Source organism: Pocillopora damicornis, chromosome 1 (genome assembly GCF_964200805.1).
Source record: "Pocillopora damicornis chromosome 1, jaPocDami1.2, whole genome shotgun sequence".
In the NCBI taxonomy this organism is placed as follows: Eukaryota; Metazoa; Cnidaria; class Anthozoa; order Scleractinia; family Pocilloporidae; genus Pocillopora; species Pocillopora damicornis.
Window position 1 is genome coordinate 25179982 of NC_142670.1, and position 13689 is coordinate 25193670.

Consider the following 13689-nt stretch of genomic DNA (forward strand, 5'->3'; position numbering starts at 1 on the left):
TTTCATCGTTTCTCAAAAAATTTTTTTAGCTTACTACAATTTTAAATTGCCCAGCTACTTGATTTCCAAGGAAGAAACGATAAGGAAAGATCTTAGTTAGAGTTTGCTCATTGAAGGCTTCAAGTCCGAAAGAAAAAAATATTTCAATGTTGAAGTTTCATACCCTGCGTTGCTCATCTTGTCGCACAGAAGTATGTGATAAGAACGGAAGGACATACTGACTGAGGCTTGGTGGGTTTGTAGATCAATTATTTGGATGTGGTGCCACGCTGTTCGCATGCTTTATGCACGCTACGAGCTCCGCTAATACGAAGGAGGATCAACGAAAGAATTCGCAAGTTGATTAAAAGTTGAAATACTTTTCATTATGTTACTGTTATGATTTTTTTATGTCAGAGTGTTTGCCACTATCCAGCAACTGGTAAAACGATTTTCTTGATTGAAGATCTTGTAGCACTGCCCACTGAACCTCAAACTCTCATTTCAGTCCTCTCGCGAGCATCGTTTTACTCAGCGTATGAACAATTTTTAAAGGCAAATGGCTTTCATTAAATCTTTCTTTCGACAGAACCACTTAAAAATAGCCCATAGATTACATCCCATTAAGAAACTTGTGGAAACACAATTGATAATTGTTTATTCATTCAGTAATTTTCTGTCTGTTTGATAGTCTGCTTCCATCAATCTTTGACTATCGATCATCTTCCCACTTCCTTTTATGTTCGTTGCCCGAGGAGGAAAATTTTAGAAAGCTTCTAAATCAATATAAGTGATTAAAAGTTTCATTTAAAAAGTAATGATAACATACCACTTCGCGAGAAGTATGTCGTCCGGCCCAATTAATATTTTGTAACCTTTGACAAATTTTAAAGAATCGGTCATCTGGAAAAGCTACTAAATGCTTTGTAAGAGTGCGTGCGCCTTTTAGCTCCGAAAATTGCTTGCTGCGGATGATTCAGTCTGTGATGGATGTTTCGTGGCTATGAAATGCAAAGTTATTAGTCATGCTTAGTCTTTTATCGATTTAACGTCGTAAACAAATATTTGTTTGTTGTTTGTTTGTTGTTTTTATAGTAAATCATGTATGTTTGACGTATGTATGTATGTTCGACCTTTTGACTTATCCCTCGAAGAAACTGCGTCGCATTATTACTTAATCGCACTATTGATTTCACGTGCCTTACAATTAGATTTTGAAACCCGTATGTGAAAGGCTTACGCATACGTTTTGAGCCTAGACGGCGAGTTGTTACTGAGCAGAACCATCGAATTTCAAGCCCAGGCTTCCTCCGAAGGAGTGAGAAAGACGCATACAAACCAGTTGCTGGGCACTTTAATCTCCCAAATCATTCTAAGCAACAAATAGCAGTCTGCGGTCTTCCCCTATATCCAGGCAGTTTGGAAAGCCGCAAACTCTCGAACATGAACTTGTCTTTTAGATCGCTATTCTTTATTCCCAATGTTTCCACCAACACCGTAGCTCCATCTTTATGTATGTAAACCACACACAACCCACAATTCCTTTATTAGCTCTGACGAAGTACTAACGCTCGAAACATCAGCTGTAGAAATTCTTTTACGGAGGCTAATATATGTATCAATTCAGTTGTTAAAACCAATTTATCTCCATTGGAGCGCGTAATTAAGTAACAAGATTCAACTGTGTTAACATGTATAAAATGTTTGAATGCGTCCAAAGGCGATTTAAGTGCAAGCTTGAACTCGAGATTGCCGACCTTGATGACCCACTATACTAGGTAATGCTATCAGTGAATAATTCTAAAAGATTTACTTTTATAAATGGTAGTCATATGTCAGCTTCTCGAAATTTTTTATGGCTGTTTTTCAAATTTTCATCAATTTCAATTTCATAATCTCTGATGATGCCGGATTACTTCGCATATTTGTGTATAAGATAGCGACGATTGACGAGCTCGACGAGGTTGTAGATCTAAAAATATCGATAGCCTACCATATTTTTGGTTCCTATTAAGCAAGATTTCATTTAAGCATCGCAATATTGAAGTGCTCCTCCACAGGAACGTTGGTAAGGGTAGACTTCAATTTTCGATTTGGGGAGTTAGTTTAAAATTTTCTTTGAGGGGCGGAGAAAACTCACTGAGAAGCATTGTATTTACTCCATTAAACGCCGTGGCAATTATCAAATGTTTAAGCGTTTCCGAGGCGGCGTTTAAGGAGAGTGGCGTTTATTCGAGGGCGGCGTTTATTTCTAACTAAACAACGGCAAATTATTTGTAAATATTCTGTGACATAGCTACTCGTTAAAAGTTTCAGTGTATCGCTCTTTTGACGTGAGTTTCCATGTTTAGTATTGCTTTCTAAGTTGTACCATACTAGAAGTTGTTTTTCTTTATATTCCTCGCAAAAGTGCTTCGTTCCCGTGATTGGATACGGTGGTTATTCGAGGACGGCGTGTATTGTTAATTTTGCCTCCGTGTACGGCGTTTAATCGTGTAGATATGGTAACTGAGGTTTGAAGAATTTGTGGTGTCAAGTGTTTTTCGATATTTAAGGCTTCCCTTCCTTCTCCATCGGAGCAAGAAGCGAAAGTTTTTATTCTTTCCTGTTACCAGAGACCTGTTTTTCTCAGAACTAGACTGGCAACTACATAGGCCCTTAAAAACGACGAGTCGTCCGTAGTGTTTGCCATATATTCATTATATTAGTTGTATCACGTAAGAAAATATCACCAACAGTTATCCACAAGGGTGTTATATCAACTACATGATATTTTCTGCTTTCTCATGGCCTATCTTGTTGAAAATATGTTGACATATCAAAGGAAAACATTTTGTATTGATTACTTCTGGAAGAGGGTTTTTACACGTAAAAGGTCAACTTTGTGTATCCGGAGTTTTTGCAAAAGTTTTATGTGCCCACGTAAATTATTTAAGTTTTTTTTTGTTTATATCTGTAAAACGTTGGCCCTATTCGGAACACCTTCGGTAAATGGCGTTCCTCAAATACTGACTTACTTCTATCACATCCGTTTCAACTCGAACTTCGATGAGACTTGAATATATAATTGAATATCACGCCAAAAGATGATCTACTTAACATTTCTAAAGAGATAAAATACAGCGTAAGTGCTTTGTTAAGCTTTTTAACTAGGGCGAAAAAGGATGAATAAACGAAAGCCGGATGCAGGTGTTACTTAAGTTCCAATTAGCTCCTGCGATTTAAGAGCCGAACACTTAAAAATCAAGACAAGTAAATTATACCTATAGTTAATGGTTTTCTCCTGAAAGTGTGTTTCAGTAAATTTCTATTTAGTATTGGCGACTTGAAAAATTTTAATAGTGATATTATTCTCTTGATGAAAGGCGCCGCTGGTCATTAGCGGCCCACTTTTGTATGCATAAGATGGAACCTGTTTTTCTGTGAACACCGGCTGTCTTTGTTGTCTCTTTTTAGCAGAGTTTAGCGAGATATCGCTTAAAGAATGTCTGAAACAAATCCACATATTGGAGGCTTATTCTTATCCAATTTCAAAATTGCTTACCTACGCAAAGAATGCATCTTCAAATCTACAATCGTAACGAAACAATCACTTTTAAGGACTCTGTGGAAAGAATTTCGCTTTTTTTTGTTTTTTGTTTTGGAAAATTTTCAAGTATTTTCAGTGACGCGCAGTTGATTGTGAGTTCCACGCCGTTACGGCGCTCGTGAAGAGTGTAATTTGCGAAGGCCGAGGGCAACACCAGATCATTATTTTCCGTGTTATGAATGGCGAAAGTGAAGAGGAACGTAATGAAAAAGCTGTTGGTATAGTGATGGTTAAGGCAATTATCGCTAAATCAGGGTATGTAAGATTATAGATTTTTTTAATTCAAACTCCTGTTGTATTTCTGAAGTAAAATTATGTAATTTTTGTGTAGTGCTCACCAGTTCGTTCATGACAGTCAGTAGGTTAAACCCCATTCACACCAGCAAAATGTGTTATCGGTTTTGACTGAATGAAAATCACCGACAGAGAACTGAAAAACTGAATTTCCAAACGGTCATTAACTTGTATTTTTCAAAGTGCTAAATTTGAAGCCGACAAGCTTCAGTGTAGGCAGCTATTATGAAGAAAAGAATTTTGAACCGCGCTTAAGACATGTTTACGCGTTGGTGTAAATGGGTTCTTAGTCGGCACAGTTTTGATAACATATTTCAGTTTAGCCAGCATAGAGATCGATAAACACATAGCAGGAGTGGAAAATGGATCGTCATTTAATAAACCGGTTGAAGCATGATGTATTTGATATTCCAGGCAATACAGTACAAAGGCAAAATGCAAAAACTTAACTTTAACACATTTTACTGAAATTCCCATAAACTTCAGGACAAACTCTGTCAAGAATCGATTACAAAATATATTTTGCACTAAAAGCTAGAATTGCAAATATTTCCATATTAGTGAAAAGACAGCCGTGAGCAAATTACACTCAAATTTTTCAGTTTGCTGTAAACATCATTCTTAACCTCCCCATAAGTGGCTTTTACTATTTCACAAGTGTGCAGTGAATGCAGACTTTGAGGCTCGCCAATTTTTGTCGCTTCGTTGCAACGCACAAATTTACAAAAAAAAAAAGTATTTATAGACCTTCAAAAGCATTTTAGATTTTTTGCCAATGCATCAGCTTCATGCAAATTTGCCAGCGCAGTTGCTTTCTTAAATTACGGCTTAGCCAACTGGATACCTCAGATAAGTGCTGAAAATCGACCTCCTCGGTTGTGCAAGTGACAGGCATGCGGAGCAGCTGAAATTCACTTCGCCACCGGCTAACATCACATCACAAGCCAGCCAAGCATAGAACAAATCATGTCTGAATTGTCGAAGATTATCAGAGATTTAATGAATTATAATGAGATAACAATACTATTGTAATATTGATTTGGCTATAAAAGGCTCGCACCTTATACGTCGATGCCGACATTCACACCTAACACCCACCTAAGAGAAATTTAGCATAAGTGACTTGTGTACCATTGTGAGCGTGTTTTATTAATGAGGTTATTTGTTTTTGGCAGCCCGACTGAAAGAGGACAGAATAAGTTCGGCATTGATTGATCTTAGAAACTAACACGGACCAAGTTTGCCTGTCAAGGTTACAAGAGACAACATGAAACTATCTACAGCAATATGGCTTGTTCTATTTCTTTGTGTACCGGAAAGACTGTGTATTGCCAGGTGAGTTTTATCAAGAAGAATTAACCCTTATTTTTGTAATTGCCAAAGCGTGGCGGATTTGTTCATCGAGAAACTTCGCCCCATGCGGTCAAGATCACTCTCAGAGATCGCGTTTCTTAAAAGCTACCTTGTTTGCGCAAAATTCGTAAATTAAGAGTCTAAAAACTAAATTAAATTAAAAAACTTATGTCCAAATATTTGGGAAGTAAACGGTTCAATGATTGTGGCGAGGTAGAGGCGATAAAACGAACAAGTTAGCGAATACACTATACACAGAAAGTCCGCTTCTTGAAAGAGGAAACATCTACTTAAAGTTGAGACTTTCGGCTCTGTATTAGCTCGCTATAGTAATACTATTACATAACTAGGATATGCTCGTTTGATTTAAGTTGAAAAGTTGTATATAACCCCGGGTCAAATTGCGTGGTCATTTTTATAGTCGTCTTAGGGGATTATAATCTGTCTTTAGCTTGAGTAGGAACGCTTAACGAAATTGTTTTTAACACCTTTGATACACTTCTACGAGCATTTTCATCACAGGAAGAAAATCCTTTGTCGAAATATGTTGGAGATGTTCTTATGTCATCAGTTTAAGGTCGAAGGTGCTGTTTGCTTTGACACACAATTAAACAAATAATTCAAAGAATCAAAACACGTATGATCCCTTTACAAATATTTGATTGCTGCATTTTTTTTGAACAGAACTGAAAGAAGCGCGAGCAACAGTGAAGGGGAAGAGGTAATTTCACTCTGTTGCTTTATCCACATACAACTTACAATAATTTTTGTTTAAGTCTTTTACTTTGCTCATTTGACATGAAACTCAGTTTTATTGCTAAAGAACGCAACAGAGGCGCAAACTTGTTCAGTAAACAATGGAGAGTTGTTGACAAATCATGCGTTTTGTTTTGTTACGACACGAGTGGGGTACTCGATGACTCCGATTGCTCGTAAAGTATCCAGGCCTCATTTGTCATCTTGCTAAGAGTCGGGCATTAACTAGACATATCACACTTTGTTTTCTTTAGGTCATTGGTGAAAGTGAAACCTGTCATCAGTAAATTTGATAATTAACTCTCCTGATCGTTCTTTATGTAACTGGTGTGTTTTTTCTTTACTAGGCTTTCAAATTATTGTCGAGTATCGTGAAGGAAGGAGGCCGACGTGGATTGCAGGAATGTGAAAATCAATTCAAGAACGAGATCTGGAACTGTACATTGAATAATAAAGAAATTTTCAGAGAGCTGCCCATCTTCGTTAAAACAACTCTACCGTATGGTAAGCCGATCTTTGTGTCGTTAAGCCGACCTTGTTTAATCCCAAAGGGGAGCCTAACGAAGACTTGGAATTTCAAGTCCATGCTTGAGGTTTGGCACCAGTCCCACGATCTCTCCAGAGAGGGAATAAAAGTAAACCTTGAATTTATGATTATATTTCTGGAGCTTTCGGTATAAATCTGGCCGCTTTTCTTCAGGAAAAAATTAGATTGAGTCTTCGCAACGAAATGTTTATGAAACCCGTGAACAAAGACACACACCTTTCATCCACTCTCCTCTTTTCATATTTCGTGAATGGCATTCGACTTGATTTCCGAGCGTTTATTGATTAGTTTATACTTTAAATACGATTCTTAAAAGGATTTGTGTTTCCAGATATTCTCATTTTTTAAACTGTACCAAACACCACCAAAATCATAATATTTTAAAACACAATTTAACATCGATGCTTAGAAATGTTTATGAGACCCCTGAACAAAGACACAGACCTTTCATCCTGTCACCTCTTTTCATCTTTCGTGAATGGCATTCGACTTGATTTCCAAGCGTTTATTGATTGGTTTATACTTTAAATACGATTCTTAAAAGGATATTCTCAGTTTTTAAACTGTACCAAACACTACCAAAACCATAATATTTTAAATACAATTTAACATTTATTCTTAGCATTATGGCTTAGCTCGTTTGATTGATATAATTTCCTTTCGAATTCTAACAGTTATTATATTCTTATAGCCACTAGGGAGACCGCGTTTATCCACGCCATCAGCTCTGCCGCCATTACTCACGAAATCACGCTTCAGTGCCGACAGGGAAAGATCCCCGGATGCTCGTGCGCCGTAGTCAAGAAACAGCGACGGGTTACAGATGATTGGCAGTGGGGAGGGTGTAGTGATGACATCAGATATGGCGAAAAGGAGACAAGGCGCTTCATCGACAGACTGGAAAACGGAAATGATGCTCGAACGGCTTTTAATCTTCATAATAATGAAGTAGGAAGGAAGGTATGCTAATTTAATTGTTTTTGTATTGCCTCAATCAGGATATCGAGCCAGTGTAACACCTTTTATTTTTTGCTTGCGTTGAATTCCTAACTTTCGGTGGATGAAATCTCCTACCGTAAGGGAGTTGAACGAAATATGTCAAAGTTACAGAATTCTTTTTCACAGTACAGAGAGGACATGCCATTTGTTCTCTGAATAAAGACCTCGGAGAATTGCGGAATCTCGCTTTAAAAGTGGCTCCAATATAAAATCTAAACAGACTTCATACTGTTAAAATGGTCACAGTATGTCACCTTAGTAAATGCACTCTCTATATGAAGTGTAGTCGTTTGTCTCACATCCGCTTTATTGTGGAGACGTGGCGACTGGGCTGTAAGGGCTGGATACTCACATGTGTCAATCAAGAGTCCAAAGGTGATCAAAGTTCTACTGGCAGATTTTCCGATCTGAGTCAACCGATTATACTTCGTATAGAGACTGTGATTGGTTGATATTTGCGCGGGAAAATATAGGCCAGCAACCATAGATACTCGTGATCTGAAGTAAGAAGAGAGGTTGGGTCCAAAGATGCTTAAGCACGCTTATTTTGAACCAACAGATTGTTCGCTCGAGTGTGCAAAAAGAATGCAAATGTCATGGAGTCACAGGAAGTTGCAGTATGAAAACGTGTTGGAGACGGTTGGTGAACTTCAACGCTATCGGATCAAAACTAAAGGAAATTTATTTCAGAGCCACGCAGGTTTCATTTGAGAACAACAAGCTACAAGAACGAATTCATAAGAAGACAAGAGCTGTCTCCAAAAGAGAAAGAAAGTTGGTCTATCTCGACTCGTCCCCAGATTACTGCTTAAGGAACGACAGTGTGGGTGCCCCGGGAATGTTGGGGAGAACATGCAGAAGCGACGAGGTATCCACGACTAAATGCAAATCACTGTGCAACTCGTGCAAAATGTGGCATCAAACACAAGAACATTACAAGCTTGTAAAATGCAAGTGTCAGTTTGTGTGGTGCTGCACTGTTAAATGCGAGATGTGCTCAGAGAGATATTCTGTGACGACTTGTTCAAGAGGATAAAACTGCACATGTACATGACTGAAATACGAGCTGTTCGCAATACTTTACGTTCCCATATTAACAGACAAAGGACGCACATCAGGAAAACTCCCGTGAATTTTTCCATCAAAATCGCCGTTCGTTTCAAATAAAGATACAGGTTTTCACGTCATGTAAAAAGTTCTAGTTTTTTTTTCTTTCTTGCCAAAATATTGGCCAATATAACAACTGTGTAAATAATAATGTGATTGGCCGTGTATTTGGTGGTATGGTTTGCACTTATACCCTCGAATCCTGTGGACAACTCGATCTCATAATGTTTGCCTCGGTTTCGCGAGGAAAGTAGACTTCGGAAAGTCTTGGATGCGGAAGAATTGCTCTTGTTTGAACGATATAAAAGCATTGATAATATTAAACACAACATTTTGTGGTATGCTCATTACAGCACGTAGGAAGTTTTCGTTCCTCATAAGGGATAATTTTGGCAGAAATGTAGATTTAACTAAAATAACATAGCACATTTCACAATTGGCTTATAAAAGTAAGGAATATTTTGGCAGTTCTTTGTAAAAGTTGAGTTTAGCAATCAAACTTACCGAAAATGAATTCTAGACAAAACTTATCTTTTTTCGTGCTTAAGGCAGTGTGTATATGTTGCTGCGGTGATCAAAGTGTTGCTCGCCGATGTTATTTCACATCATTTAAATTAATGTAAGATAGTTCAGTATGTTACATGCGCTGTAAGGTGTTTTAACATAGACAAATAAACTTTGAAGTTAGATCAAAAAACTCTGGATTTTTCTCTGAGTACAGGATTACACCTCACGAGGGCTGATTCGCAAGCTACACCAGGACTGACAAGAAAGAGAAGACTGAAATAAGATTTTCCTTAAAATTTCCATAATTGCTCCTTTGACTTTAGAGATCTGGTGTGTTCAATAAAGGACATTGGTCATCCACCGCGTAAGATATGAAAATTCCGCTGGAAAATGATTCGCGTGTTGGGGATAAAAATCAAATCTTTAGATAGTACGACATTAAGCCAGACTTCTTGGAACGATATTGGCCGCAAAATGAGTCCCGAGGTGCGTGATCTCAGTGAGTCCTCAGGTGCGTGATCTCAATGAGTCCTTAGGTGCTTGATCTCAGAGTCTGTTAGTATACTGACGGCTACAAATAATTTTAGTTTCATGACGAGGACTTCAGCTAGATGATGTTCCTTTTTTTATTCATTTATTTGTCTTTTTATCTTTGTTTTTGCTTCATCTTTTTCCCCGATGTATCGTTTACTTACAATGACCACTGCAAAAAGAATTTTAAAGATGCTCAGTCTTCCAGACTGGGTGTCGAAGCTAACCTTTGCTACGCAGTTGTCGACGGTGAATCAATTTTGGTTATATCACGAATGATAATACGCATTGAATGCCTATGGATGCGCTTCATTTCCTCTCACAGACGATGAATAACTGTCATACCTATTAGAAAACTGATCAAACTACAATAGAAAGAACCAAATCGTTAGAGCTGACTTAAGAACAGTTCAATCACCGCAATGTATATCGACATTTTTCCTTAGGCGTTTGTTTAACCTATGCAATGCAATAGTCTATGTATAATGGTTTTTAGAAGGTTGCTGGTTTTCGAATTATTCGCGGAGAAAAAAGCGAATCAATACAAACACACGAAGTTCGATGATTGAAAGAGAAGTTTCAATGCAGCCTATGAACAGAATTTAAAGCATCTAAAGCTTTTGATTATTGCGCCTTTTGTTTGTGCTCAGAGAAACATTTTACCGGAGGACATGGTCGTTTGAATGCAGTAATTAAAGACGTTTCTAGATCGCTATTTCGCTGAATGCAGGTGAACAAGAATTTGACTTACCGCACGCACTCAGATTGGTGTTGTTGCTGCATTTTCATTGCCAAACCCCATCAAACCAATGTTTTATTTGAAACCATCGCGATAAAGATAATCTTATGAGGCCTGAATGGGGAAAAAAACTTAATTTTTTCTCATCGATAGCAGACCACCCTGCTACACGTAATTGAACACGCTCGATTAATTTGCCATTTACACAAGCTATTGTGGAAAAAACAAGACGCACAGTGCAATACCAGGGAACCACCATAAACGGATTTTGTTCGCGAAACAACTAAGTATCGACTTTGAAATCTGATCTGACGGAAGATGACGCCTTGTCAGAGTTAAACACCGCTCGAGCTCCCTTCTTCATCATTGACACCATTAGACAAAGACTTAACCACAACCCCTCCTCCTTAGCGATTAGTTTCCGTCGCCCAAGCACACGGACATCACAGATCCTCTTCTTTCCGAGTCGAACTATGGAATGAAATCCGATAATTCGGCTGTTGCTCTACTTTGATCCTAATACTCAGTGAGATGTTTATTGGTTTTCTCGCACCTATATAAGTCTCGTGGCCCCGTCTCGCGCTGATCCTTACCAGTGCATGTAGAACACCTTATAGTTATGTTTATGCTTACACTAGCGTCTCTAGTGAGCACCTGGCTTTAAATAGAACCATTTGGTACATCACGAAAAAATACATCGAAGAACACGCATCTCTGACTGCGCCGCTCATGCACTTCCAGTTCGTGTTTCGTTGTGTGAAGTTGTAAGGTGCCCCATTACAACATAGAAACTGTGGCACAAGTCCTGCAACAGGTAGATGTCTAAGTGCTTGTTATTTTGATTGACAAACCAGCTTTCGTTAAAAATTCAAAGTGGTCTATTCCTGTGATCTTGCATAGATTATTTTCTCTCCAAAAGACAACGATTAACCGAAGAAAGGAAAAACTGAGTGTAAGTGAATTTAATAATCTTGTAAAATTTAAAAAACGATCTCTGGCTAAAACTTTAAAAATACGAGCTTTCGGCTGTTTGCGCTACAGCCTTAAAGTTTTAGCCAGAGATCGTTTTTTAAATTTTACAAGATGTTTTATCCTGGCTGCGGCCCCTCTATCTTTTCACGAATTTAATAATGTTTATTTTTGACTAAAATTGGTAGCAGTCAAGTGGTGTGGAATTTAAGCTTCTTGTTTCAGGAGTCCGAATGTATTTGTTTGAAAATTCCATGTACCGTAGAACAGGTAACAAGCTCCAAAACTGGTGGTACTTCAACGCTTTTTTACTCTTCTTTCCGCGTCGATTATCGAGAAGCTGGCGAGCAGTAAACTACATAGACTACATAATTCATGTTTCTAAATTTCTTTTGAAAAAAAAACAAGTCGTAAATTTATTTCATGTAAACACGACAACAGGGAAACTTGTCACGTTATTCACCTCAAACATGTATTACGTAATATCAGTCACGGTGGCCTTAAGCAAAAAGTCCGTATTCCAAAGTCAATTATTAGTTGTAGCTCTTTACTTAGGTTGAAAAATTGAGCAGAGTTCCGATCACTAAATGTGTCTCATGAGTCGAGGCTGTTCACTGATTGTTATTATCACCTGTCATCCTCGCTAATTTGTGTTTATGCCTCAATCTTGAGTCGAGGTTCTAAACAGTCTCTCCGATGCAGGAAACTTGGCAGTCGAGCAACTTAATCATTTGAACCGCTCCTTTTTCGCCCATGGCGTTAGTTTAAAAATTACATAGCTTTGTGATCGATCTGTGGGCTGCGACTTGATTAGCAGCGAGGATTCAGAGGGTGATTACCTCCATACGTTGGAGAGAAGACTGCGCACAACACCTTAACCATTCTATAGCTAAGAGCTTGCGTCCCCATAATAATGATTTTTTCAGTTCTAATTCAATTATTTGATTTGCAGAATCACCGCTTAACTTAGTCATAGTCAGTAGAGGAGAATATGGCGAAGGTTATAGACGCTTTGTGCAGCCTACTATGGAGTATAATCTGGTTGATCATTTTGCTTCTTATTGCGTGGCCAGTTGGTTTCATAGCCGCCATTCTTTTCGTTCTTGTCTCACCATTAAATGCCTGCTGTGACTGCACTAAGAGTCTCACGGATTTTTTCATGAAAGGGGTTAACTTCCCGTACAACGCTGCGAGTCATGCTGTCGATGGCAAACGAGGATGCTAAATCAGAGGCAAAGTACAAAGTCATAAAGTGCTGAGCGGAAACTAAATGAAAATTGAACAATTGAAACAATACAGTAATCTTTATTTCGTAATAAGGCAAGCACTATATACGTGCCTCAGCAGTGCTATCATCGTAGTTGTGGTGGGGACCTCAAGTAGAACACAATAGGCGGCGACGGCAAAGAGGATCTAAATCTGTGCACATTTCTTAGCTGTCCTCTGCCGAAAAACAAAGTGTAATCACCTAAATTTGCGTTGTCCTAGCACGGGAACTCCGGCGGCAAATTATTTTAGTTTCCGTTGGGACTGAACGTTGCTCGCATACTTTATTAGGTTAAGCTGAAGTTGAAGTGTGGCGCCCCAAAAGACGGTAAACACATCTAGCCATTCGTAAATCCTAATTTAAATAGGAATTATTTTTTAATCGACGCTTTCCTCGGGGTTGCCGTCGTGACCACTGAAGGTCCCTAATATATAAAGAAAGCACAGTACCTCGCCATGCTCCAAACTGTGCATATAGCGTACAATCATTGAAAAAAGGAGAACCTTTATAATTCCTCCACATTTTCTCTTTCATGAAAGTAGAAAGCGCGTATTTCACATACAAATACTTAATATATCATAATGCAGCACCTGTATGTCTATCCTTTCTGTTTTTCTACGATAATGATCCACCAATCAGAGAATCAGGGATTCAATTAGATGGAGCTAATTTGATCATGACCCTGGGCGTTCATTTTTCTCCGAGACGCCAGGTCCTGTTTCGCTGTATTTGCACGGAACGAACAATTTATTTTTAGGTCGCATTATCTGGGAAAACTTATCAGGGCCTAGTCATGCAATTGTGGATCACAAAAAAAACATGCAAGGAAAAAACATTGAAGCCCTGAAAATTGACCTTTGCTTTGTAGGTTTTATGAGACCTTCTGGGTGTTGAAAGAGAAAGTTTCAATTCAGCAAAAATTAAAGAAATTAATTTAACTCTGAATGGCTTAAAAGTTGATTAAAGAAAAAGATAAGAATTTTACGGATTTTTTTATGTCTCATTTTTAGAAGACAGACATTTTTTGAGAGCGCTGTGGAACAACGAGTTCT

General features: G+C 38.2%; 1 protein-coding gene and 1 long non-coding RNA gene across 6 annotated transcripts in view; both read left to right on the forward strand.

Annotated features, from left to right (window-relative positions):
- LOC113664939 (protein Wnt-8b) overlaps positions 1-9321 on the forward strand; it is a 13945-nt gene extending 4624 nt beyond the window's left edge. For 2 of the 5 annotated variants that reach the window (XM_027180568.2, XM_089208227.1), the window contains 5 exons: positions 5038-5197; positions 5900-5936; positions 6319-6475; positions 7210-7478; positions 8077-9321. In XM_027180568.2, the coding sequence (XP_027036369.2) occupies positions 5130-5197; positions 5900-5936; positions 6319-6475; positions 7210-7478; positions 8077-8553 (1008 nt within the window). In that variant the 5' untranslated portion in view covers positions 5038-5129 and the 3' untranslated portion in view covers positions 8554-9321. Of the gene's footprint in view, positions 1-1680; positions 1758-2028; positions 2048-3362; positions 3824-5037; positions 5198-5899; positions 5937-6318; positions 6476-7209; positions 7479-8076 lie in introns of those variants that run through there. The other 3 variants (XM_089208235.1, XM_089208240.1, XM_089208220.1) reach the window with 3 other exon arrangements.
- A 3491-nt stretch (positions 9322-12812) lies between these two features.
- On the forward strand, positions 12813-13232 carry LOC113664923 (uncharacterized). Its single transcript, XR_016187257.1, has 2 exons — positions 12813-12946; positions 13058-13232. It is a non-coding gene; the product is annotated as an uncharacterized LOC113664923 (long non-coding RNA).
- Positions 13233-13689: the final 457 nt, after the last annotated feature.